The 27,797-nt window shown below is 42.2% G+C and overlaps 1 protein-coding gene across 1 annotated transcript; it reads right to left on the bottom strand.

Annotated features, from left to right (window-relative positions):
* Positions 1–2,324: 2,324 nt before the first annotated feature.
* On the bottom strand, positions 2,325–27,797 carry RAB8B (RAB8B, member RAS oncogene family). The gene is made up of 8 exons (XM_075431469.1): positions 27,626–27,797; positions 12,098–12,158; positions 10,878–10,938; positions 9,392–9,469; positions 8,169–8,258; positions 7,301–7,366; positions 5,050–5,100; positions 2,325–4,555 (listed from the first exon to the last, which is right to left on the bottom strand). The coding sequence occupies exons 1-8, from the start codon at positions 27,747–27,749 to the stop codon at positions 4,463–4,465; spliced, it is 624 nt and encodes a 207-aa protein (XP_075287584.1). The 5' UTR covers positions 27,750–27,797; the 3' UTR covers positions 2,325–4,462.

Raw genomic sequence — 27,797 nt, 5'->3', positions numbered from 1 at the left:
CAGAGGTCCCTTCCAACCCCTACCATTCTGTGATTCTGTTATCTTTACGGGCATTGCTCAGCAATTACTTTGGCAGGGTATTTCATGACACTAAACGTCTGGAAAAATGGTTCCTTATGAAGCTGAAGGTCACTGAAACAAATTTAGATTTAAGCTATCACTACAGGAACAGAGGATACTTCAGGAGAAATCTAAAGAACCATCAAGTTTGGGAACAAGCAAAGCCATACAAAAACTGCTGCAGTCTGCCGCTGAAGTTAAGCAACGCTTTACAGATGCAACTCAGCTGGAGACCTTTCCAGATGAGTTGCAGACAGAGTGGAAACACCAACTGTATAAAAACTGTGTGGAATATTTAATACAAAATACTCCAACTATGTTTTTCATGTCATTTTTATTTCAGACACACATTGTTGTAAAAAAGTTCACATGAATAATAAAACCATCGGAGCGTGAAGGGTTTTTAGGGGTTGGGTTTTTTGTCTATACATATCAGTACACAGTTAATGATTAGGTTCACAACCACATGACAAGTTCACTTTTATCTGCAGGAGCTTTTCACATTACACCTTTATACCAGAGATAAAATGTGCTTAAACACACACAGTAGAACACTTTCATTTCAAAATTAAGCATTTTCTCAAGGTCTATATTTTTTATTTTGAATTTAGTAGCTATATAGCATTAAAATAACTGTAATTGAAGTTTTATTTGCAAAAATGTTCGTAAGGCCATAGGAATGCACAAAATACTTAAATTCACCAGAAACAAGAAAAATCAATGGAAATCCTGCTTTTGTGGAAGAAAGAAATGCAAGTTTTATTTATAAGAATGAGAATGGCACAGTGAATGAAAGCAGTTCAGTGAATGGAGGAGAAAAAAAACCTCTTATCACCTAGAGGCCGATTTTAAAGAAGTTTAACATCGCAAAATTTGAGTTACATTAATAGCTAACCAAATAACAGATGCATTTTCACAAATAACACATTTATGCATTTTACATATTATTCATGTACTGTCAAATCATTATCCATTCACAATATTTTAATGTGATATGTATATTCAAGACTCCTTTATTCACTTGTGAAAATGATCCACTTAATTCACCTGATTTCAGCATACTCGTGTGGGAAAGGTACTTACAATGGGAAATACTTTCTGTAAAGAGAACTACGGGTCTGAAAAGTCAGTTAGCATCTTTGAGACTGTCCCCCAAACAGAAAAGTGAGCTGCGTTAAGTTTCATGAGTGGTTTAAGCTTTAACAATAACAGAACTTCCAGACAGTAAGTACATCTAACATTCTATATACACTCAACAAAAACTTGTGCATGTTTTGCCAAGCACAGATTGAAAGCGACAACTGCAAAGCACTGAGACCAGTTTGGGGTTTGTTTGGCTTTTTTTTTTTTTTTCCTGTTTTTTTCTTTTAAAAACCATTTAGAAAAATATCGGTCAAGATACAGTGCACAGAGATGGGGCTGAAGGAAAGATTTCTTAAAACTCAATGGCATGAACAACATTTTTGTTTTAGTGAAATCCACCAAAAAATGTCTGCCTTTCCCGAAAGGTTAATGGCAATTTCTGGAACAAAACAGAAATACATTTGCTGCTTAAAGAATAATAATGACATGACTTTCATTCTAATGGACATCAGAATACTAACTAGTTTTCTGAGGTATAGTTAAGAGTCCTTCAAAATTTAGATTATGTAGTCTTGAGCAAAGCAGCAATAGAGACTGCACAAAACAATCATAGCGATATCAGAAAAGCCTGTAGTACCAGCACCTGATGCATAGGCAGAACATACCACTTCTCATCACCTGCCTGTCTAAAGGAAAATACAGCTAAAAAAATTCCAAGTAAAACATACAGCTGATCTGCATGCTAAGATACAGCACATTTTTCAATGTCTGACAAGGCAAACTGTACACAGAAAGCGGTCTTCACCGACCAAAAGTTAGCACACCGATAAAGTGCAGCCACTCAGCCATTTAATACTGCTGGAGAAGAGGGGTGGCGGCAAAACCACAAGGAAAGAGAAAGAAATCTGCATTTTACCTTATCCATAAGACCACATGAAATTAGAATTCTTCAGTTTCAGCAGGGGACAACAAAATTGCATTAAATTCTTCTACAAATAGAAAAAGATGAACTTTACATGAACACTAAGCAAAGTGAAATACTTACTGCATTATTTTAACATGCATAAAGTGAATTTCCTATGGTCTTACCTCACATTTATGTACAGTTTAGCACAGCTAAATGTAAGAAAATAGCAAGTTTTTTTCTCCCCCCCCCCCCCCCCCCCCCCCCCCCCCCAGCAGATACCCCAATGCGCTGCTGCTTCAAGAAGCACTTTGTAGACTCTACTACTTACAGGCTCTTTCAAAGGGAAATTCATGGAGACTAATATTGAGTGAACATTTAACCACACAGCGAAGACAGGAAAAACACCACAAAGCATTCCGTAAACGGTGCCAAACACAGAACATGTCAGTTTTGGTTTGCAGACAACCCCTGAGATAAAAATCAAAGTATTACGACACCAAGTAAGTCAGAGGTAAATTACTGAAAATAAACAACATTAGTAATTGGTGTCACAACACTTTCTGTATAGAAGCACTTTTTTTTAAACCATACAGAAAACGTAACTGCTTTAGCCTGTCCGAGAAAAACATCAAGGGTAGACAACAGAGCAGTTAGGGTTGCTTTGTTTTTTCACTGAACCTTGTTGCCGTGAAGATTTTTCAGTTTCAGTGCAGCAATAGCAGGTTATGAGACAGGTTGATAACCACTCGAAACTTTATGGAACCAGCTACTAATGTTAAACCTTTTAAAACCAGAAGTCTAAATCTCAACACTATCGGCCCGTTCACTTTCCAAACATTTACAACAGACCCAGAGATGACAAATTCAGTACCTGACACCACAAAACGAAGCGGTTATCTGTGGTGTGGTAGCAACCAACTCACTGTGGACAACTCTAGACAATGTAGTGAAGCAAGAGCAAGCACGTCAGACGTTAACTTTGACGACGACAGGACGCACCTACCCCCTAATAACAAACACACTGGACACAGGCCTGTAGTTAAAGGTTACAGTGGTCCAAGTTTGGCACATCAACAGAACAAAAGCACCTGTTTTAATTGCTTATTCAGGAGATTTTTCAGAAGACAATAAAAAAGTAGTAGGACAAAGACTAGGTTATACAATGCTCAGTTGAGTAAAAAGAGCAACTACATTTCAACTCTGCTTCTAACAGTCTAGGTCACTATACCAGTTTTCGATTAAAAAAATAACTGCTTGAGCAGACCAAGGAGGGCTTCTCACACATAGCGTCAGCGGCCTGACTAAGAGCACACTGCAGCCCCAAGGTGACCACGTCCTTAGTGCTGGGACCTGACCAACTCCCGCAGCTGCCCAGCAAACTCGCTTCTGGGCACCTCTGTTGTCAGGGGCCGACGCTTACAGACGTTAACAAACTACCCTCAGAATTTCAGCAGAAATGGAAGTCACCTTTAGAAGCAGTCACTTCTGAGCAAATGAATCCACAAAGAGGTTACTCAAAACACACGCATTCAGCTTCCACAAGTCACTTAAGTGATAGTGATGAGGCCAATTTGTGACAATGCTTTCAACTCCAGAGTGTACTTCCTCATCAGAAACAAAAAAAGGTGCAGTTTGAGCTAACAAAGGGAGGTTAAGTGAGGAAAGACACTGTGTTTATTCCAATAACTGAAAGGTGCATCTGTGAATCAGACAGTGACTGGCAACTCAGAACACAACTTTGCCGAGTCCAGTAAAGGAAGAAAAGCAACATACCACATTCAGAATAGAAGCCATAGCTTCTGCATGAACAGATTTGTGCATCTAAGAGACAAAACCCATACAAATTGTTAAATGCCAATTGTTACAGTAATGCCCTCACTAGAGTGTCAACACCCACACTGCAGTCATGGCCAAAAGTATAGAGCAGAGAAAATAATGGAAGCAAGACTTAATTTTTCCCCTGGCTCTTCTGCTTGAAAAAAAATTTGTTTAAAATGAGAAAGAAAAAACCTGCGCACATCTGTTAAGAATCTTACTTACAAGTCAAACTGTGCAAATACAGATGTAAGATTGTGCTGTAACAGGCAGTGAGAGGCCAATTTGGATGTGCAAAGTTAAAAGAAACATAGCAGCTTTTGCAACAGGCAATAAAACAGGAAGTAAAAAAAGGAAATCAAGTTAACTCTTGCATTTGTGTCTCCACTTCATAGCTTCCATATCTGAGAAAGAAGAGCCTGACAGGTCAATAGGCTTAGTGAGCAAAATCCACTCGGTATTTTGTGTATCGCAGTCTACGTTCAATGGAGCTCTCAGCAGCAGCTTGGTGGTATTATTTCTGAGGCTTTGTGACCCTGTGCTTTCAAAGAAGCAGAAAAGGTTCTAAGTGTGCTGCAGTCTATCATTAGAAGTTCATCAAAGTAGCGTGCATCGAAAGAAGCTGCTCTTCTTAGATCGATTTTCTGTTATTTTTACTGGCCCACCTGCCCCTGATGAACTGTTGTCATTCTGAAAGAGAAGAGTATCAAAATCATAAAATGCAGAAAAAATACGTCTAGCTTTCCTAGTTTCCCTCCCCACTTCCCCCCCTTGCAAAACGATAACCAGAGCAGAGGTTTGTTGCAACCTGATCTTCTCAATTATCCAGACTCTGTTAATCACTCTGTAAAACTGCCTCTTAAAAAGAAACCTTTATCCAGCAATCCAGATCTGAAGTACTAGCTGAGGGAGTAACTACGTAACTTGACATTTAATAAGGCAAGGATCACACTTTTACATTTCTAAAGAACACCTCGGTTTCAGGCTGCCCAATGCTAGTGTTCATGCCACATGAAGAACAATTACACACAGATGGGTAAAGCTGTGATAAAGCACTGTTTGCTCTAATTTGATCTAGCCTCCACTGTAATCCCCAGGAGTTTTTTGGCAGGGCTACTACTCAGCCAATTCTTATACTGGGCATTTCAATATACCTAGTTTGTATGCCAGTTGGAAATACAAACCATTTTTCTGTTGAGCTTTGTCATAATGTCCCGTGCGAGTGTGAAAAATGCCTGGTCAGGAGCGGAGGAAAAAAAAAAAGTTAGTCAGAAGACACATGAAAGACAAGCTAGATTTGGAGCAGGCAAACACACTAACAGTACAGTGTTCTGTAGGCCACTGCTAGTGCCGGGAGTTGCAAGGCACTCTATGTACCACAGCTGTTTACTTACAACTGCAATAAGCATCCTTTGGAGGAAAATAATTTTTTATTTTCAGTCTCCATCCCTTCAATCTTTGAATCAAGTGAAACTTGCCCATCACACACCTCGGGGTGAGGTGGGTGGGGAAGAAAACTCTGTTGGAAGAGAAGGCTGCATAAAAAACCCTGCTGAGGAGAAGGCTGCATACGCTAATATTTTGGGGTTTTTTTGCCAAACAAATGTACTGTGCATCACAGCTATGAACCCACAGAGAGGTTTGATGACATGCCTTTGAATTCACATTAAGATTAGCTTGCTTTCTGTCCTCCAAAAGCTTTACTCCTGAGCTGATAATGGTATTTATACTTCCAACATCCCTACTGAGAAAAAAAAAATAAAAAAAATCACTCTGGCAAATCTCAGGGCCGCAGACTTCAATGTACAAAGAGGAGCAAAGATACTTCTGTAGCAGAAAAAAATCTGCAATTATCCAGAAGTAGGGAAAAGCAGGATTTTAGGCTATCTGGAGATACCAACAATCCAAGGACAGTTCCAGAATGTGAAAAACTGTAACGATTTCCCCTCTCCTTGTGTGCGGAATATATCCACAGACAGACACTCATTTAATGCAAATACATAGCAACAAATAAAATAATTCACTTGTGATCACAAGAATATCACAATAGTGTCGATTCCCACAAGTTAAGCATTTGGTGGAAAGACGGCTAAATCGTTACTTGCTGAATGCCTATACCAGCTGCATTTTTAATGCTTTCTTCACTATTCAGGTAGCAATTTAAAAAAAATCTTCAGGTAGCCAAACTGTCTGGAGTAAGCACAAATTAATGTTCTACATTTAATGACCTGCAGGGGCTAAAATGACATGGTAGGGCATGTGACAAAAGAGCAAGCCAGCCACCTGGAGGAACTCGCGAAGACGACAGGTACTTTTTATTCAGAGACTGCTGCTATCCGCCATTGGCCTTAGCTGCTAATGGTCACATGCTCATTCTCTGCTGTAAGCATCGTAACAGCACTGTGAAAATCAGGTCAAGCCCTGTTCCAGGTGCAGCTCCACGCAAGTAAGTCCATCCTAACTCTATTGTATAACAACCATCCTGCAATCTGAAAAAAATGCTTGGCGGGCATGGCATCCGTCATGTTACTTTGAAGCAACAATCTCTTTAGTTTCCAGTTAATTTGTTAGCTTCACGATCTGAATTACATTTTTGCGGACTTTTAAAGCGTATCCCTTCAACAGACATGGAAAGGCTTTTAGAAAATTAGGTACAGCGAGAACATTTAAGAACAAATCTGCCTTATCCGAGTGAATGAATCTTAATATAATTGCCTTTTGATATTATTTTCTTCTCCACACTTTCATAGAGTTAAGATCCTCCCCCCAGCCTCCCCGAGATGACAAGAGTGATTCATGATAAGACAGAGCAGAGCTGAGCCACTCTTTCTTCTGATTCTATTTCCTTATGCTCTCATAATAGTGATCTTGTGTTTTTAGCATGAAATTTATTTGCAGGAAAACAGAGTGCAAGTCTATAGATGAAGTATTATAGATGAAGTATTATAAGCTGTCTTCCTCCTCTGACATCAGCTTATGACAGTCTATGCTGATGTTCTAGGTTAACACACAAATCTTCATAGCACATATTTAACAGTAACCTGAAGGCTCCTTGGCACAGTAGCATGTTATTCTGAAAGTAAAGAATCTTGAATCCAATTTCCTGCATAAAGCATTGTTCCAAATCACATGTATTCTCTGTCCAAAAGCACTTGCAATTTAAGTAGCAAGGCACAGAAGTCTACATCAACTGTTTGTGACAATAATAGTAAGCCACTCTGTTAACAGCTATTTAAAAAACAATTCCAGACATTACCAGAAAACAAGATATGCTGGATTTTACAGTAGCTCTGTAACTACAACAAGATCAGTGACCCAGGAGCACAGTTGGGATGTCGGGTCCCAGCTCAGGCCAGAAAGCCCAGCAGATCATGAAACATGCCTCCATAGCAGTAGTTCAAGAACCACACCATAAGCCTAACGCCCATCTCTTACCTCTTCCACATTTATGCTGGATTTCGCGCTTGTCTCCAAAAATTTGATTCCATAATCAATTGCTAGCTGGAAGAGAGGTTAAAGTTTTTCAGTGTTTATGAAGTTCCTTTGCAAAAGGCATGTTTCACACAGGTTCATAACAAAATAGGTGCTGTATGCTGCAGGAAGCTTTAAAAACAAAACCAAACACGCTTCACTGCTGTTTTTCTCTTGCAAACACATTAAAGTTACTGGACAATTAGACAAAGTATTAGAACAGGCCATACCCTCATGTAAATTCAAAACCAACAAAGAGATTAATTGCTCTACAAAAAGACCTATTTAGGACCTAAAAGAACATTACGATAGAATCTTCACTGATACAGATTTACGGACCAGGTAACTACATACAATCATCCCTTAAGTTGTGTTCCTAGCAACTAAACTACTTTAGCTGTGTGTATGATGGATTATATAGTATTCTTACTTGCTTGTTTGTTCTGCAGAACAACTAATTACTTCAGCTTTAATAACAGTACTTATAACAAGAGTAAGTAACCACCACAGTGAATCGAGTACAACATGACCAAACTATAGACAATCTCTTTATACTGAGATTCAGAATACTTCATGTTGTAGCAAAGGTCAACATTCTTCACGGGATCTTCCCCTCAAGACAACAGTATCAATTAAGTTTATTCAAACTTGAAGTCAGTCAAGTGCTACTTAAAAACAAAAACCCCGAAACTGGCATCCTATTATATGTAAAAGTTTCTGAAATGAGGTTTGAGGCCGATTATCTCTCATATGCCTAAAACATACCAAGTGTCCAGCAGCCAAAGTCCGAAGAACAGTCAGCTTCTAAACAAGGTAAGTCACCAAAGCTTACCTTCTCCCCTTTTTCTTTTGAGACTTGTCTTTTTTCATTCATATCACATTTGTTACCCAGGATCATTCTTTCTACATCTGAAGAGGCATGCTGAAAGAAGAAAAGGTAATCTCTCAGAAACAAAGTGCATCATTATTCGAAAGAAACATACGTCAAACTCGTCCGCAAATGAATGTTAGAGAAATCCAGGAAATGAGAACATACGTTATCTAATGGAGCTGTCTAATGTGAAGGCATTACTGAGAAAGAGATTGACTTTTGAAACAGGCAATTTAACATTTAAATATTAAAGTGGGTTGGAATAAATACCCCTGGATTAAATTTGCCTGAGCGCTATTACAGATCAAACACAGTACCATAAGCTCTGTACCAGGGTGCACACATGCACGGGCATTTGGCTATTCTAGAAATGTCACGGTACACACTTCAAATGGTGCATGGACATCTAGGGTATTTGGCTGGAGTATCATCATGTCATACATTTGCATTTTTAAAACAGATTATTAATAAAAGATTTTTTAGGTAATAAATCACTTCAGCAAGAGAACTTCAACAACAGAACACATCTAGCCCAGTCGCTATTGGATCAAACTGGTCAGTAATACAGGAATTTTGCTTCAGAGCCAAAGAACAATTCTAAAGAAAAGCCCACGGATTTTACGTCTACGGAAAAAAACCCAGTAAGATTCTGCTACCTAACTACAGCTTCACTAAACTTCAGGTTTCTCCTCTAACTTCATAATGACCTACCCCTACTTGACAGCATGTCCTACAAAGTAAGATACGATAAGTTAGCAGGAAGGAAGCTTACGCAACACCAAATGAAAAGGTCAAAAATCTCTAAACAGACAAACACACAACACATTAACAATTGAAATTAGACAGATCTGCCACCACCTCAGTGGAAGGTAGACACCCTAAGATCTTGCTCCTTCCCACTCCTTGGACACACCCAAAAGCAAAAAAGAACAATAAAAGTCATATAGTAAGAGCAGTTTGGAAACACTTTATGCTTGCTTTTTAAACGTAAGTTTTTGACCTTCTACCCCTTGACGAACGAGATAATATTCTCACCATTAATAACCACTGCTGCATTCACTACACAGTCTAACTCAGCCACATATGCTGGCTACTACAATGAAAGTGAGTAATTACTTGATTATTAACTGTCCCAAAGAAATCGTAAGATGCAACAAGTAAGAAGTACTCTCCAAAGCACCTACCTCCTCTATGTTTCTTATCCAGTTTTTTATGTTGTCGAAAGACTTTTCATTTGTGATGTCATACACCAGCATAATTCCCTAAATAAAATTAAGAAAATCCAATTAGATGAGCTAGCACTGTTGGCTGACTTCTGATGTATGCTGTTGGGTTTGACTGTACTTGCAAGAAATCCAACACACAACTTACGCACCTATAATCCTTTGTCAAAGCCCTGTGTCATTGCTGAGAATTTACGCAAACTATTACTATTTAACATCTGTTGCCACTGTTAGAGGTCAAACACACAACCTATATGAAGTTTTAAATTATTAGCCTGCAGTCAGGAAAAGTTTAGAGATTCTACTACAACAGCAACCAGGACTTTAACAATAAAGTCAAGTTCAGAAGCCGCAGCTTTAAGCGGTTGAAGATGACCAGCCTGTGAGATCCAGCCTGCTGGGGCCAGCAGCCACTTAGAGCAAAGGTGACAGTAGACGCGCTCCCAGCAGCTCGAGTTCTTTCGGTAGTTACCTACGTATGCTAGTGTGGGCTCTTGACAACTAGCAACATGTGGGGAACCACACAACAGCTGCATTAGGCACTGACTGCCAGGTTCACCTCCACTCCTTACTGCCTTTCCAGTCATTCGTCATAGGACACAGAAAAGTTCTGGGCTGTGGACTGGAGGTGGGGAGAAGACCATGTCACTGTCAAAACCTTTTTAAGTACTAGAAAGCTCTAACACAGAGCCACAACCATTACTATTTCTCCCCATCTGTATTCCGTAACAGTGGAGTTATTTGTACCCACAGTCAGCCCAGGAATGGAATGGATCTGTTCACACAACGTGATAAAAACATGGGGTAGCAGCACAGCTAGTAATCAGCAGGTTGAAATTAACAGTGTCCCAACATAACGTATCTCCAGTCGGGGCAATAAGAAGCATCACAAGCAGTCGTACCACAACGAGTGCAGGCCTTAAGTCAGTTATTTGATTTCCAGTCACTCTTAATGGAGGAAAAAGTAACAATAGCTTTTGTAGGCGATTCTATTTCCAGCCCAGATTTTGCATTCTCAACTGGCTGAAAGAAAAGCAATTCTGTGAAATACACTTTTAATGTTAAAATAATTCATTACCTATTTTTCAAGCATTTCAAATGTTTAAAGCGGTTGATTGCATTAAAAAAAATTGTTCTGATTAAAGCTTGGCAACTTAACTTCTTATTATAATCTGCAGAAATTTTAACTATATTAAAAAAGACAAGAGGGCTTGAAGTTTCATCACAAAAAAAGGACTAGACAAAGTACCAGCAGGTTTAAAAAAAAGGAAAAACAAAAAAAAAAAAACAAAACAAAAATAACCCAAGCAAACCACAAACTTTATTCCCCACATCTCAAGCCACAACTATCCAACCCTCCAGTCGAAGACCTACACGGCAGAACCTGAACAGCAGCAAACCAGTTACACTAGTTGTTCCAAATTTCTTTTGAAGCGAGAGCACTCACCATGGCTCCTCTGTAGTAAGCTGTTGTGATTGTGCGGAATCTCTCCTGGCCTGCTGTATCCCTAAAATTCAGTGAAAACAAGCATTTGTTGGAGGTGATCTTTACACTCTTCTGAACTGAGAGATGTCTTTTTAAACAGAGTAACAATGTATTGATACCCACCCATTATGAAAAAACACCATTTAGAAGCTGTTTGCGCAAGTTTCCTCAGCCCTCAATGTCTTCCTCACTCCTATGCTATCCTACTCACACCAGTGGGTACAGCAGCACCGTACCTCTGGCACAAAAGCATTTAAATTGTCATACAAGCAATCGAACTTAGCACTACACAGCCTCCCCTGGAATCATTAAAAAAGGCAGCTCTGATACATCTGAGTCCTGCATTAAACAAAAAATAAAACATACAGCAGTAAAATATTCTAGGATAGTGTATTTTCAAGTACAGTTAGATGTTAAAGTCTGCCACTATCCCCTAGCATGCTGGTATTTTATCCCAGCTGACTTCAAAGCACTACCTATCTGAGCGAACCAGAGGACCACAGTGTCTGGTCACGCCGGGGGGCGGCTGAACCCCACTGGCCTGACAAAAACCAGCCTTCTGGCTTCCGTTACAGACAGTACGCTTCTACCAACCACTTCTGGCACTTCACTTCCTTACTCACCAGGATTCCAGCTTGCACACAAGTATCACAACTATCTTTTCCAGAACTTGAGAAATCAGCAAGAGCCCTACAGTCACCAGGAGTGCTTAGAGAGTCTGGCGTGTGTAATAATGCTCGTCCAAAGATACTCAGCTCCTACCGTTAGGAGGCTCAAGGTCTCTACTCAGCCACCATGCCGGGAACGGGGGCACCACCTTTCTCTGCCACCAAGTACACCGAGGTGACAAAGTATCAGAGGAGATTACATTTTGTTAGGTTGTGTATTTTAGTTGACAAATAGTTCTCTTCCACAGGGCATAGCGAAAAGCGCATTTAAGCAGACAGTTTTTGATAAAGTGGAAAGTTGCCATAACGCTCACACATGAACAGGCGATTTCCTGTGCTGCTGCCACAGAACCACGCCAAGAGCAAGACAGAAGACAGCACAGACCTTACGGACAGTCGATGAATAAAAGGTACGAAACTTCTGGTACACCTAGGCTCCAAAGCGATGAAGTAATCCTGCTCAAAGTTTAATTCAATACTCACTGAAAACGTCAGTTACTTTGAAATACTTACCATATTTGTAGCTTGATTTTCTTTCCATCTAATTCTATTGTTCTGATCTTAAAGTCGATTCCTGCCAGAGAGAAAGAGATACTCTGAGTTTTGCAACAAATGCAAAGGAAGTGCTCGGTTTCCTTTTGACAATTTGGTCAGAGCAAACTCAGGCAAAAACATTATTCTGAAGCTGTCATTCCTTCCGAACACTGGGAAGTGCTGAGGATGCACAAAGGTTTTCAGCTGCACCCACCACGTCAAGGATCAGTTATTCTGCACAGTGAAAACAGACCAAACTCAGGCTCACTACTAGAGTTAGTCAAGACTACGATAGCAAGATTTAATCTCAAAAGTCTTCCATTTTACGCTGGTAAGCTCACTAATTTCAATGTATGTTTTTCTCAGCTTTCGACTAGCCCCTGCAGTTCAAGTCAATTCCCTAGAACTTCTGCTGGCTCAGAGGAAAAAATACATACTACGGCCCCTTAGCTCCTGCTCAAAGCTGGCATCTACTTTTGAAAACTGAAGTTTAATGCAATCTAATCAGACATCACAGTAGATGGTAAAGCATCACCGGAGACAAAAGCCATATACAGATAGTTACTGATGGTGGCTGCAGAAGATCAAACATGGGACTTGTCAAGAGCACCAGTCTAGGAGGAACTCAGATGTTCTAGGTAGCTCCATAAGGTATCGAGAAAACACTGCTCTCCTGTCCCCCCTGACACTTCCACATGGTACCCATCAGTTCTGTGTTCAGAATCAGCCTCAGATTTTAAGCCATGGGTGGAAAAAATATCAATTAATTCAGAAGGGCTTAATAATGTCTTTTAAGATTTAGAGGGCTCAAATGGAGCTATGAATCAAGCCAAGATTTCCAAACAGACCAGCCTTTACCCTGGACTGCTTTACCTTTCACGTCTCTTAAGCCTACACTGTAACACAGCTCAGACTGAGACTGCTCGAGTCCTGCTACATGACTGCCTGATTTCTGAATCCCAGGACAGCCGCCCCCATGTACCTCCAATTAATCTGTTTTGAAACTAATGGACCATTTTTATTTCACTGAATCTTAAATAGTTACTTTATACTTAGTTATAGTTCATAAAAGATTGGGGGGGGCAGGGTAGGTTATTTTATATATTTAATTTCTTCTTTCCTCAGATGCAATTGAAGTGACAACTATCAAGAGTATCTTAATTGAGAAAATGCTGTTTCTAGCTTTAAGATTCATCTATCACTTAAACAGGAAGCTACGGGATTTTTTAATACACTACAGTAGCATTTGAATATGAAATATGGACATTAACTATCTGACTTTCATTCTTCTTGCACGCGATATCAATACTTTAACACACTGGAAATACCGAGTTTCAGCCACTTAATCTTGATGTGCTATGGATATGTAGTTTAGCCCATTAGTTAGAATACAAATTACGAGCAGAAATATCACATCAGCACTTCTAACAGCATATGAAATTAATTGCATTAATTTAAAATGCTATGACTACTGCTGCAATTGCAATTTCGCAAGATTCACCTGTAGATTTACAGGCAAAAAGATACTGTCATTAATTCACATTCTTCTAAAAATGACGTAAGAATGATGTGTACTTTAAAAAAATCCTTACTATATGGAACAGAAGTTTGGCAAGAGTTTCCATTTTACATTTGACAGGATTTTGTGTCTCCCTTGTTGCAAAGATTTTTCTCCTAACTAGGTGCAACACCTGCTGAAACCACAGGTAATCGTGTTCAGGTCTGAAAACAAATGACCTTTGCTCCGAATAGATTTTCTTTTGGCCTCCAAGTTATAAAGCACAAACACAGATTTTTCTGGAAAGGGTATTATACCACGGACAACAGCAAATTAGATCAGTTTTAAAGCTCTTTTGTGTCTAGGCCTGAAGTCTTAGAATTAAGTAGAACAACTGTTGGCTCAGGGACTACTGCGGTTTGAAGACAACTCTGCACGCACTGTCACCCACTGCAGCTAAGACCCAGCAGCACAACCCGTGAAAGAATCCCGAGCAAGCAGGCTTACGCTGCAGTTCGGTATCTCTGTGCACCAGTCTGTGCCTCACGCAGACTGGTTTCTTGTGGTTAGTCATTTCCCTCGCAGCATCAAAACGATTCAGACAACCACTCCCTTGACCACTTCTAAAACTCAGGAGCTGCATAAAAAAACCTTCCCGGAACCTAAGATGTCTAGTAGGAACTTCATCAAAATTCTCAAATAAAGACGAATTTCAAAGCTAAAAGAAGAATACAAAGGGGGAGGCCCATAAGCAGCTCTGCTGCGATGCTAAGAAGTTTAACACATTCAACTGCAACTTTTTAGAGGCTAAACTGAACTAAAAACTGGCATTTCTTTTGTTCTTCCACTGCAGCGAGAGGAAGTGGTAAGCTGCAAGCCTCCGCAGAGCGAGCCTGGCGACATGCTCCCGCTTCCTGCCCCGCCGGGTACGAGCAGCGTCCCTCTCACGGTCAAATTTAAAGTACGCCATGCCGAACGCTCCAGTGTCCACAGCGTCCCAAAAGCAGTTATTGACAGAAAGTTCCCTTTGTCAACGAACCCGTACTTTGCACGGTCACACACTGGAACACAACAGATTAAAAAGATACTCAGGACTAACAAAGAAGAGTCATTCACGAATCAGAGTTTGACTGCAAAGGATCACACAGCTTTCACAGCTTTAAAATGCAACGTGCAGTGCTGTTCTCTCCAGTAGGGAGAAAGAGCCCAGAAACATTCAGACGTCCGTCTGAAAGGTTCAGTTTTATAGGCTTTTAGCAAACACACACATGGATTAATTCTTCAAATGCTAGGGCTAACGGGATAATTACTTTTAACCACTAACGCAGAGCTGCCACGCAGGAGTCCGACACGCTGGCATCCACCTCGCAAGCAAGCACACACTAGACATGGGCACAGGAGCATCTGCTGCAGGAATCACACGCCGGCAGCCTGCAAGGATGAAGTCCAAGCCGAGACACGAACTGTGCGGTGCCTAGGACTGTAATCGCTTGCAATCCCCTTGCAGCATGGGGCTGAAGAGGCTGACAGCTCCACTCCCTAGTCACAGGCTCCTTCTTATTCCAGCCAGCCTAGGCAGATCTTACTCACAATTAAGCTGCAACGCAATCATTTTAAAGAGATGGTGGGCAATGTGCCAAAGAGCTGCGTTACAATAGTAAACACACAGGACTGCCCAACAGTCCGTATAGAGAGGCTCCTCTTCCAGCTTTGGCACCAACAGTCTTCTACCACGAACCTTAAGAAAACGAGTCAGACGTAATTCTTACAAGAGTGTAAGGAGGAACTGAGCAGAGCTGTGAAACAGTTCATTTTGCTGCTTTGTTCCCCCCCTACCCGTGACTTCAGCCCTGAAGCCACCAGAGCCAGCAGCAACAGTTTTCAGTGCTACAGAGTCAGTTCAAGCTAGGTCTCCACTACAACTTTTCCCTACACGGTACCACTGTTCGGACTTACAGATCGTCTGGTTTCCTCTTTTAAACAAAATTTCTGTCGCAGAAAATGCTACAGCACAAAGAAACCAAAGAAACCAAACCAAAGTATTCTGGCTGGAGTAAGTAAACTGTTACAAGAGAACCAGCAACTACTTCCTGAAGGTAGGGGTTTCTCTGGTCTTCAGTCTGCTTAGCAAGAAGATACTGGAAGGGCCATGTTCTTGAATAACACAACTAGCGAAAGACAGGCAGAAAAGAAACACACATTAATGTTAAAAAAAAAAAATAAAATCACATAGTAGCCACTGGCAAGCAAATATTAGACTTCTTAATATTTACATGTATTACACTAGGTTAACCAGTATTTTAAGTTAATTTTTCACGTGGCTCAACATCAGTTTGCAGCAGCTGGACCTTACATGTGAGAAACCTGTATGATCAGATGACAATTCCTGTCAATTTTCACTGAAGCTGATTTAATGCGTTTCCCATTTCACTAAGTTCATAGAGTCTGTATATTTAATAGCATTTTTCTGGTGCAGCTGTAGCAAGAAGCCAGCCAGGAAATCAACCCCTTTCAGGAAGTAAATAAATGTCAATCTCTGACAGTGTACACTAGCCCGTATACCCACCGCAGCAGAGTATTTCTCCATCTCTGGCAAAGGAATACTTCATTAGAGAAAAATAAATTAGTACTCAGTGTACTAGCATTTTAAATGGTTTAGCTGGGTTTTGTTCGGGTTTGTGTTTTTTTTAATATATAAGCCAAGGGAATTTAAAAAAGTGATTAAACACCAACAGCTGGCAAAGAAGCTGTGAAAAAATTAATACCCAATTTGCTTGCTAGAAAGAATCTCATTTTAGACCCACCTATCAAAGAACATCAAAGATGCACCACACTATCAGAGCTTGTTTATGAAACTAAAAATTAAGAGATCCATTTGGCATGACCTGCACATAATAAAAACCCCACCCTCTTCAAGAAGTTCTCTTCCTACTCATCTAAACCTTATCTTACTCTTTTCAAGTAAGAATGGAGAAAGTAAAATTAAATGTAAATAAAACAATTTTCCAGTGGGATTCCCTGATAAACAGAAACTTTGTGGCACTTACCACCATTGGACATAGATCACAATAATAAGGAATTCACTACAAGCTGGGAAAAGGCACCAAGGTACAAAGTCTCGTTACCCTTTTGAGCAATACAGCGTCAGAACAACTGGAATTTACGCATCAGCTTTCCAGCTGGGCTTGCTCCAAGTTGACAGCACTGGTCCTCTGGTCCTTCCTACCCTGCTGTGTTTACATGCAGGGTTGTGGTGGGTTTGATTTTTTTCAATGGGCGGAGAGGGAGAAAATTTTGCAATTTCTTTACTGCAAGACACAACACAGAAGAGCCTTCAAGATACACAAAAGGAAAGGAAAACACTTTCCTGCAGTCACTCAGGAGTTACGGCTGAATTAGAAATGAGCAGGCAGATATGTGACCTACCTTCAAAAAAAGGAAGCCAGAGGAAGCACATGACTGACAATCAATATGCTTCACCTTCAGTTTGTTGAATTCTGGGAGAGATTGCTCGGAAAATACTTCTCCCTGTAGGCTTTGCTTCTTGTGAGCAGCAAATGCCCAGGCTGCACGGATGAACACCAGCAGTACCAAGCAGCAGCACTTCTGCAGCACAGCTGTCAGAGCTGGTGCTGTTCTGCTGATTCTCCAAAGGACGGCTCCGAACTTGAGAGCCATCACAAGCCTGGAACCTCCAAGGTACTGCAGCGCTAGGCATTTCGGAAGCAACCGCTGCCCGTGCATTTGCTTTTCGTTGTACTTTGAAGAGCTGTACGCAGTGGGTACCGAAGGACACCGACATGCTCACCTGCACACCCTGCTCGCCACAAGACAGGCGTGCAGGTACCAGCACTGATCTCACACATGTGAACACAGCTGAAGAGTTTCAACACCCCCCGTGCAGACTCCAAGCACGGGCAGACCTATTGGACAATGTTCGTCCAGAAACAACTTCTTCTGCATATGCATGCAACAGCTGAGGGACATTCATCTCTTCCCACAGATCTTCCCCACAAGCTTACCCAGGGATTACTTATCCTTTTGTTCTCAGCAGTAGGGATTGCAGGGTTTGGAGTAAATATACAGCTATTTTTTTTTTCCATGGTATTTTTAAGGGAATATTTTCTTGTGCTACATCACTATTCTGTCTCAATCTATAAAGGTAGATAAATGAAGCCTCAGAAATTTCCTTTTATATTTGACCTTTCTTGAAGGATTTCAGTAAACATTAAGAAACGACCAAGTAGGAACAAAATCAGTGCAAAAGGCAGGGTGGGGAACACTTGCAACACACCAGTGTGTCATGCAGCCTCATGCAAAAGAACAAAGTCTAATCATTTTGAACTTCAACGTTTGGCTTTTGTCCCTAGTAACATCTGCAAGGCATTTTCAGATGATCTCAGCAATGTCTCGTTTCACTATGTAAATTAAAGACACAGTAGTCTTTTATTGTGACCACTCGAAAATACAGCAGATTAACATGAAGCAACACACCAGTGTGAAGGTCAACATTTTTTAAAAGTTGTAAGATAGATTTATTTTAGAACGACGCACAAGTGCAACCAGTTTTCTGCATCCTATCGCAACTTACAGGGACAAAGCTGTATTCTACTCCCTCTGGACAGCCCATAAGCACCCACAAAGCACTACTAAATTCAGAGTGGGCTGAATAGGCTCCTTCAGGTTAACTGGCCTTTCTCCATCATACTATTCACCCATACAAAGAATCTATTACCGGTGTCCTACACAACGATACGCAGCACAGTGTCTTGCACCTTGAAAAATACTAATAAGGTAAGGTTCTTAGAGTTTAAACACACTACACTGGTAAAATAGATCTATACAAATGGCTAAAGTAGATAAGGCAGTAAAGAACGCAGCTGCCACGTGTATATATAACATAAAGCAGTTTCCTGCTCCTAAGACCTTGAAACTTGCTACCAAGAGCAGATTAATGCTCATAATGCTAAGCAACCCACCGCCGCCTTCAGCGTGTCTCTCCTCATTATGGCTACCACTCTAGGCTTCCTCTCTCAAGACAGGACGACTTTCTGTTTCAAAGAGAACAAGCCATATTCAGAATACAACTCAAAACCATCAGAATTAGACCAACCTACGCTTTGAAACACTCAGGTTTTCGACAGTTCAATAACCTATGGTGTAATCTGATCATCACAGTGAGATTTTAATCCAGTGCTCCTCAGCCACTTGTCCGTCACAGTGCTGCTATGAGTTCTGCCACCACAGCCGTGCACCGCAGTGCTTCTGGGTGAACACCAGAAGATCCTGCTAAGTGAAATTCTCTTTGCAGCATTTGGAGTTCAGAATTTATAGATTGCTTTGAGCAGCCTTTGAATTCCATGTTTCTAAACACCAAAAACACTCGATCCAAATCTAAAGGCTATAAAACAACACAATAGCAGAAACTTATTACTGCTTGACATGAGTGAAACTACCAACTGCCACAACAGCCCAACTCTAAAAGACACTCTGCAGGGACCCAGCCCTTTTCGCGTTTACAGCCTGGGTACTACAGCTCTACGAAAGTGCACAGGCATTAACCTATGTCTCCCTCTCATTCTGTTTTCAATGTAAAACAAGCTACACTTGACCGTAACTCAGTTTCATCTCCGATAGATTAAAATTGCACTGCAGATACAGACAGCAAAGTTTGTTTATTTTAAGGATTATTTATAGACTGACTAAGAGGAAGGCACTAACTTAGCTGCTTTGAGAACATATTCCTTTCAAGCCAACGCGCAACTGGAGAGCAGCAAATGTTAAAATCGGCAGGCAGACTTGAGCTGAGGCTGCAGTTTCACAACGAGCTGAAAGTTGGGTAGGTGCTGGCACCAAAGAGGCATGACCAAACCCTTTTCTCTTTTGATCAGGTTAGTTTTCATCTGGGCAAGTTCCACAATTCCGCTTACCATCATCAGTAACAACAACTGACGGCGTAACTTAGCGATACACCGTCACAGCTCTCCTCCTTTGAGTAGCAGACCGCAGACTCCGCTGAACCCATTGCTAAATTAAAGCCCTAGTTAATGCAAACCAAAAGGTGGCCCACAAGTGCCTTGCAAGCAGCTCCAGCACGGATCCTGCCCTGGGATACCACCCGACCAGCTGCAGCTCCACACTAGTGCAGGTGCTACTCTGTATTTCACACTCCCAACTACAGCTAGATATGGAACAGAAACGGCTGCAGCCATCTCCCGAGGACCCAGCCCCATGCTCACTTCACCTGTAATGCAGCAACGGGCGATTTGTGCATCTGTCATCTACTCTGAAGCTCTTCTTTCCCTCAGGTCTGCAGGATGTGCAGCATATGGCTTTCTACTGCACAAGAAAAAAACAAAGCAAAACAACAACAACAACAAAACCGTTTGCCACGTGTTTTAATGGGCAAGAACACCAGATTTTCCCATTTAGCAGGTGGCTCAGGAATACAAATACTTGATTATTCTTTCAGAAGCCCAGTGCTTAACATCAGATGACGTGTGATTAGTCCTTATCAAAAGCATCATTTAATAAGACCAAAAGAAACTGAAAGTGGAACCCCCTAGAACAGGAAAAGATGATCCTGAATCTCCTGCCTGTACATCAGATATGTTTGTAGATGCAGAAAACATAGAATATGCTGACTTTAACCAAGATAACTCTAACTGAATATTGCTGTCAGGAATAAAAAAGCTGCTCTCTTCATCCAAAAGTTCGCATCTTAAGCATCCAAAAGGTCAAATTTTTTTAAAATTATTAAATTATTAAAAAATTATGAAAAAAAAAATCCCATGTAACCAATAGTACCTTGCCACCACAATTTAAAGTTCACCGTTCACTATTCATATTTTAGGCTTCAGTTGTGATGATGAGAACAGGCCAAAGAGGTTAGGTTTGCTTTTGTTCAGTAATTCTTGGTCCGGATGAACCTATACGATTGCCCAGTGAGAAATGGAGATGCCACTTCTTGCTAAAAAAGCCTCAAAGTTTTAGGACTCCCCCTTGATCCAGATGTCTGTACTGAACTGGTTATTCAGAGTGAAGAAATAAAGACTTTTGGGGTCCACACCACTGTGTTCACAACAGCAGAGCTCCTACATGAAAAGCAAGCATGCAGAGTGTCCCAGAATTCACAAAGCAAAGGCAGAATTGCTAAGTCATGGATCACTGAGATAAAAAACCCTTGCATAGTACAAGCAATGCACTCTGTACCTTCCATCACAGCAGAGAAGACCTGTGATAGGTACTGCACACATATCCCACCAGCTGCGGATTTAAGGCAGGTATGGACACTTGATGGGAACAGCTGGTACGCACAGTTAAACACTGCTACAGCTCACCAACCTGGACTTCCAAGCACCTCCGTGAGAGATTCAGGGATATAAACATAGGGTCAGAGGTGGAGGGAAAAACAAAGGTGAACTGGGTAACATTAGACAGAGCAGGTATAAGTTACACATGGCGACTATAAAGATAGAAGTGATGACAAAAGATGAGCAGTGATGAAGTTTTTGAAAGTTTTCTAGGAATGCAGTAACATCCCACTCACTAAAGAGACAAGGCATCAGAGGACACAGACCTGCTAAAACTGGAAGGAAAAGTACATACAATATGGGTATTACCAGCAACATAAGCCGAGACAGAAATGCAAAAAAAAAAAGGCATACGTCAGCAATATTAATAAGACAGTTCTTAGCTTTGTAACTGATACTCCGGCCAAAAGGATCTTGGTTATCGATGAAGATCAAAATGTGTCATCCAGTAAGAATCATCTTTGCTAAAAGGAACCACCTAATCTAGGAATTTCAGTTAGAGTCTGAAATGCAGTTGTGTTTTAGAAGCAAGTGTGTGAAGTACCTCATGAAGCAGCAAAATCAGGCCAAAAGTCAAAGCAGAAGGTTGAAGTTACTGAAGTTATTTTTAAAGATGGCACTCTCAACAGGCTCTGCCAACATCCTTTTTATCGGGAGGCTTTTTTAAACCCTTTTTTTTCATGGGGGTAAATACATGGGGGCTTTTTTGGTTTGGAAGCAAAGGACACGAGGGAAGAAGGGCTGCTTTAATTAGCTTATTAGTGAATGACAAAACAGGTCTTTTTTGAAAGACTTTTACTACCTACATTAACATGCAAAGCCACCTAACTCATTAATGAAGGCCATACTTGTCCTCCTGGCACATAACAGTGTTCTTTTCGCACATTATGCGAGGTTCTTTTAATGGCCACTTCATCTGCTTTTCCTGCATCGCATATTCTAAGTGCTCCTCTTTAGTCACTTCTGCTACGCCAGAGAAGTTCTCCCAGTCAGCGGCTGCTCTGACTTGCTGTATCTTCCTCCCTCCTTCCACGCTTGGGTTGACACAGATATCTTACTTCATCTTTCACTCCATCAGGAGTCATACCGTACAGGCGAGATATTCTGTCTCAGTAAAGGAAAGCTGTTTCCCTCCGGCAGACGAAAGGAAGGGGGGTGGAGGGGGAGAGCAGTGTGTGCGTTCCCTGGCTGGCAGCCACTTCAGCTCTGCCCAATTTCTTAAACTCAACCTGTTCTCCCCGAGTCCCAGATTTGGTGCCAGACTCCTATCAGCGACCAGCCTGCTTCACACGTTCTTAGACATTGCCATGCGTGTAGGAGAATGCCACTGGCATTCAGCATCAGGTGTTTCTCTGGCACCCAAAGCAGCAGAGTCTGCACAGCAGCACCACCTTAAACCTGGCCAGCTGTTTGTTCTCCCTAACAGAAGAGAATTCTTATGAAACATGCACTACCTTAGCTACCTTCAAAACTATGTACAATCTAATCAAAAGTGTCACAGCTTACATTTAAGAAAAAAGCTTACTATAAACCACAAGATAAAACTGATATTGCACACAATGACTGGTCAAAAACCCCTGAAGAGGCACTAAATTACATCCCACTGCTACTCTCACTGGGACAGGACGCTGCTGACCGAAGTTGCAAGTCTGGCAACTAAAAGTCTCTGGATCAACTCTGCTTGTACAAGAGTCTCACACAGTGCCACCCTGTTGAAGTTATTGTTTTTCATAGCTCGTTCACATCAGAAGAGGATCAGATATATTTCATGTCCCTACCATCAGCTTCATGGACTGGGCTCTGAAGCCACCAGAACATCCAATTAAAGACAAAAAGCAATATAATATTCTTTGAATTACAAGCACCTAATTACTATTGCAAAACATGAAATAAAGCATCACTATAAACAGTGCATGTGTTGTTCATCACCTATTATGAATTTCAGTTAAATTCTGAAACAAGTCGGTTCAAGATGTATTTCTACTAAAAGGACGTCCTATTGCAGAAGGACTAGGCAGCCCTTCCAGAAAAGTAAATAAAAAATTCCCAAACACAAGCTACATGTCTTCAACACCTCCCTCAAAGCCTACAGAAATCTGCCAGTCCATTTGCTCCTACATTCATCCAGTGTTAGCCTGTGTTCTCAGGTTTGCATTCAAACCAAGCCACAGAAGCAGCCCAAGCTGCCCTCCTGTCCCTCAGAAGCACATAACCCAGGCGGACCTCCACCTGCCCCTTAGGAGCAGGCACACAACGGCTGGACATCTGTCACGCTGTTTCCAAGTAACGTGCAGCAAGAGAGCTGCAACAGCAATTTCACTAGCAGCCAAACAATTTCACTTCAGTTGCTGGCTGGCTGCAGAATACAGTAGGGTAACGCAGTCTCAGCAGCAGACGAAAAATCAAAGCCTAAGATGTCTTTTGTTACCAGCTCGGTGTTACTATTAAATTGCAGGTCACAAGAGACACAAACCTTAATGCTTTTAACCTATGATGTCTCCAACTACAACACTTTCTGATCAACACAAGGATAACACCTTGCTGACCGCCCATCACACACCTTTAAAACAGAATAATTCTTCCAGTTTCTCATTTACCTCCACAACGCTGTCTGTCCCTATTCCCACGCAAACCTCTGACCCCCTCCTCATGCTGTGCTGAAGAGATACCCACCTCCTAGATCCTGCAAACCTTGCATGTGCACTTCCATCCTGCAGATATGAATAACGGTGCCATCCAAGACACATAAACTAGTCTTGGTCACTTCACAGCCTTACTTACAACGCGTTTATTATAACAGCCATTAACAAAGTACTACTGACAATGCCTTCCTGACTCTTCCCTCCCTTTGCTCATCTACCAGTGACATGTGTTTTCTTCTACAGCTCCTACCATGTGGAAAAGCCCAAAAGAAATCAATGGAATGAGGATCGGGAACGCTGAAGTTTAGTGGGAAAGTGGAAAAGCCCATCCAACCAACAACCAATCTTTTGTCTACCACACAAGTAACCGTGGGGAAGAAGAGTAGAAATATTCAGCGGGGCACAGTTTGACTCGAGTACACTAAACCAATTTCCATTACATGTAGACATGGAAATTTCGCTGCAAAAGGGAAGTTGATAATTTTGCTTGCCAAAGGATTTTCATCAAAGTGTTCAAAGGTCAGCATACATGCGCTTGATTGCTGGAGTAGTGTCCTATTTTGCAAGATGTAGGCTAAGGAAAAGTTACTTCTGTAAAATCAACAGATTGTTTCAACTCTCAGATACAGCACTGCCTCATGTGGGGAACTTCCTGCCAAACGCTGATATCATCTTCAATTCAAAAAAATAAATAGGACAAATTTTGTTTCAGTCAGCAAGCCTTCGTACTAAGTCAGAACTGCTATCAGCTAAAAGTTATGACTTTTTGTTGAAACTGGTTTCTGTGAAGGTAAAGTTGAAAGGAATGCAGACAATAAACCTTATTATTTGGAACGATAAACCAAATCCAGTTTTACCAGACAGCAGTACCTGAACAGCAAGTTGAGACACTTAGAGACTGCTAAATTAACACTTCTTATTCTTGTACACTGCACTGAAACCACCAGCAAAACGGACATGAGATACCCCAAGATAAGTTTTGCTTTAGGAGCTGCTGCAGTGTGAAAACGAGCTGACTCAACTGCATTTTACTTTCCATGTAGAACTGTGCAAAAGCAGAATTTTCCACTCAGGAAGCAGACTAAACAACATAACCTTACACAACAGATTCCCGTTGTAAAAAAAAGTTTTCTCCCATGTTAACAGTGAAAAGCTGATCCTCACTAGGGACCACAGCAGTCTCATGACTGGCAAACCCTTTCAGAAGTTTTCCAAACAGAGCTACAGAGCCCTACATAAAAAGTTTCAGGTTTCTGAAGGCCAAGGACCTGCCTCACCTGAAGGTGCTGGAGGCCAGTCTGCATTTTCACAGACCGAGAACACATCACCTAGAAGAACCAAAAGGATCAGCCGAAAGAAGGATTGCTGGCTCGCTGCTCGTAATGGGTTGCAAAGTTTGCTGTATGCCAAGTAGTCAAGACAAAGAAAGAGCAACTCTTGCGCCAAGCCCTTACTGTCTGGATCAGTGCAGTCATCACTAGAGCACGACCAAAGTCCGGAGGAGAAAAGTCAGGGGACCATCTGCAAACCCTCCAGCAACCTGCAAGGAGGTAGCCTTACAGGCAAGTTCTGCGTGGCAGCAGAAGGGAAGAGAGCCTGCAGAGCAGGACACAAGTGTATCGCGCAAGATGACAAAGTAACTAAAATTCAGTATTGACTCATTTCTGTCATATGAACATTGAGGCTAAGTAAAACAAATATTCTGTAACGAAGCAGTTTTTCGATAATCCCCTCCTACTTATTTCTTTTCCTTTTGAAAAGTGTTTCCATTGCTCTGGTCACTGAAGCGTTGTGGTTTAACCCCGGTTAAAGTGGGAAATTACAGGAAAGATAACTGGTGCTCAGCCATGATGCGGACCCTTCCGTCATGCAACAAAGTTTACTTTAATTTCTGCATGTAGAATCTAAGAAAATAAAAAAAAAAAAGTTGAAACAGCTACAAGTTTAACCCTATGTAGTTAAGAGGAGCCTCAAAATGACTCACCTCACTCACATACGGCGTTTACATATATAATATTAAACAGTAAAATTTGATGTCAACACACCTCGAGCATATGCCTCCTCCGACTTCCACAGCCAAACCAACTCCGACCGTGTCAGCAGAGAGACAGACCAGAGGAGAGCCAGGGCACCGCTGAGGGCACATGGTATCATGCATGCTAACTAAAATCATTATGAACCAAACACACATGGTAACAGCAAGTACGATCACACTGCAGAATCCACTTTCTTGAGAACATATAAACAAAACAGCCTGGCAGCTCACGCTCCGGGAAGACTTGGTGTACTCAATTAGGAACGCTAATCTGGAGACCTTAAAGCTCCTGCTGGCAGGTGGGCCTGTCTGGGAAAAGCATCACATCCCTGCGCCTCCATACCACGGCGGGCTCTGCTTTATTGGTCAAGGAAAAACACCAGAACTGTTAAAGTGGAATGCCCCTAGGTTCATCTGACGTGTTAGCTGTGGTTGTCAAACTGTCCAGTATTGAGCAGCCAGTATGCACTCAGAGACAGAGAGAGAGGGGGACCGTGCACATGAGCGCGGCATCAAGAGCAAATAGATCAGATCCACACGACTGACCTGAAAGTAATACAAGCAACACACGAGGAAGACTGAAAAAAAACCCCAAGCACTTTTATTTAAGCATATGTCAGCACTTTATGAACAGTTTCACTATTTCCTCTGTTGTCAACTTTCCTGTTTCTAGGTCCTTTGCTAAAAAATAAACGGGACTGCAAGAAACAAATTGTAAGAAGGAAAACGTTAACTGTGAAATCACAAATACTACCTATGGCATCAGAAGAATGCCTCAATTATTAGTAAGTTTCTTGAAGCTGAAGAGCGTTGAAAGTAAGACCCTTATGAAAGCAAATCTAAAGGAAGGAAATGAGAACAAATCCTGTATTTACTGAATAAGGTAAGAAAAAACAGCACTGCATTCACAATCCTCAAGACATCAAAGTGAGTCAGTGAGAAAAAGAAATATCAAGGGGCTATGCAGTTCAAGAAACATCAGAAAAGCGGCTGGAAGGCAGACCTACGCGTTTACATTAGCTATCTCTTTAAAATCATAAAGAGGTATTTTGTATTTAGCATGGTACCAACACAGGCTTTTCAAAAAAAAGCCCCAACATACAGCATTTATTAATGTTGATTAAGCCTTTTATTATACCACAGATAGAGCAAAACGCCTTTTTAGGTAAAACACTACTCCGGCCTTGATTAGCTGACGTTACCGATACAGCACTTTGAAAATGGCTGCAGAGAGGAAGGGAATGTGCCACTCTAATTCTCCCGAAATACTTTTTTTTTCTGAAATGCAGAGAATCTGTTCTCAAAGCAGGAGAGCTGCCAGCCACGCCTCACTCCGCCAGTCGCATCTGCCCCAGTAAAAACTGCCTCTGCCCTGCGCCCCCAGCTCCGCGCGACGAAGCGCCCCAGGAGGGTACGGCGCTGGGGTAACGGAACCCAACCGCACGCTGTTCCGCCCCAGCTTCACACCAGTTTCCTCCCAGCAAAGGGCCTGCGCGCTCCCTTCGTGCTGCTCTTCCAGGCCGGCATCAGCTTCGCCCTCCTCAGCACCAGCAGCCTGCGCCGACGCCCGGCAGCCGCGCACCTCGCCCTCTGCTACCGGCGATCCCAGCCACGGGCCGCGCAGCCCCGGTCTCGCCAGACGGAGATTTCACCCCGGCAGCGTCTCGGGGGGAGAAGCTGGGAAATGCTGCTCACGTTCAGTTCAGCAGGCAGGATTTTGAGAGAAGCCAGAGCGGCCCGCTCGCACACCGCAGGTCACCGCCGCCAAGAGGGGGGAGCTCGGCCTCAGTCCCCCCCGCCTCCCAGCTCCCGACCGGGCCCGGCCCCTGTCAGGGCGGCTCCTGCTCTGCTCCCAGCACCCGCGGGGCCGCGAAGCCGCAGGGAAGGGTCCCGGTTCCCTCAGGACCCGCCGCCCGCTCCCCGGAGGCCGCCGCGCCGGCCCGGGCCCGCCGCACCGCTGCCGCCCGCCGGCCCTGAGGGCGCCGGGGCCCGGCCTGCCCCACCCCGGGAGCCCCTCACCGATGGTGGAAATGAAGGTGGTGTTGAAGGCGTCCTCCGAGAAGCGGAAGAGCAAACAGGTCTTGCCCACGCCCGAGTCGCCGATCAGCAGCAGCTTGAACAGATAATCGTACGTCTTCGCCATCTTCCCTCCGCCGCGGCGCCCGCCCGCCCAGGGAGGGAGGCAGAGAGG

The sequence above is a fragment of the Opisthocomus hoazin genome, chromosome 10, assembly GCF_030867145.1.
Source record: "Opisthocomus hoazin isolate bOpiHoa1 chromosome 10, bOpiHoa1.hap1, whole genome shotgun sequence".
Taxonomy (NCBI): Eukaryota; Metazoa; Chordata; class Aves; order Opisthocomiformes; family Opisthocomidae; genus Opisthocomus; species Opisthocomus hoazin.
The sequence above is the reverse complement of the archived record's forward strand: the minus strand, read 5'-3'. Positions and strand labels throughout refer to the sequence as shown.

Excerpts from the sequence above, each read along its gene's own strand:
- RAB8B (XM_075431469.1), bottom strand. The coding sequence starts at position 27,749 with ATGGCGAAGACGTACGATTATCTGTTCAAGCTGCTGCTGATCGGCGAC. Across the intron at positions 10,939-12,097 it reads AAAATCAAGCTACAAATATG|GGATACAGCAGGCCAGGAGA; the intron begins GTAAGTATTTCA and ends ACTGAATTTTAG. Across the intron at positions 8,259-9,391 it reads GGATAAGAAACATAGAGGAG|CATGCCTCTTCAGATGTAGA; the intron begins GTAGGTGCTTTG and ends TTCTTCTTTCAG.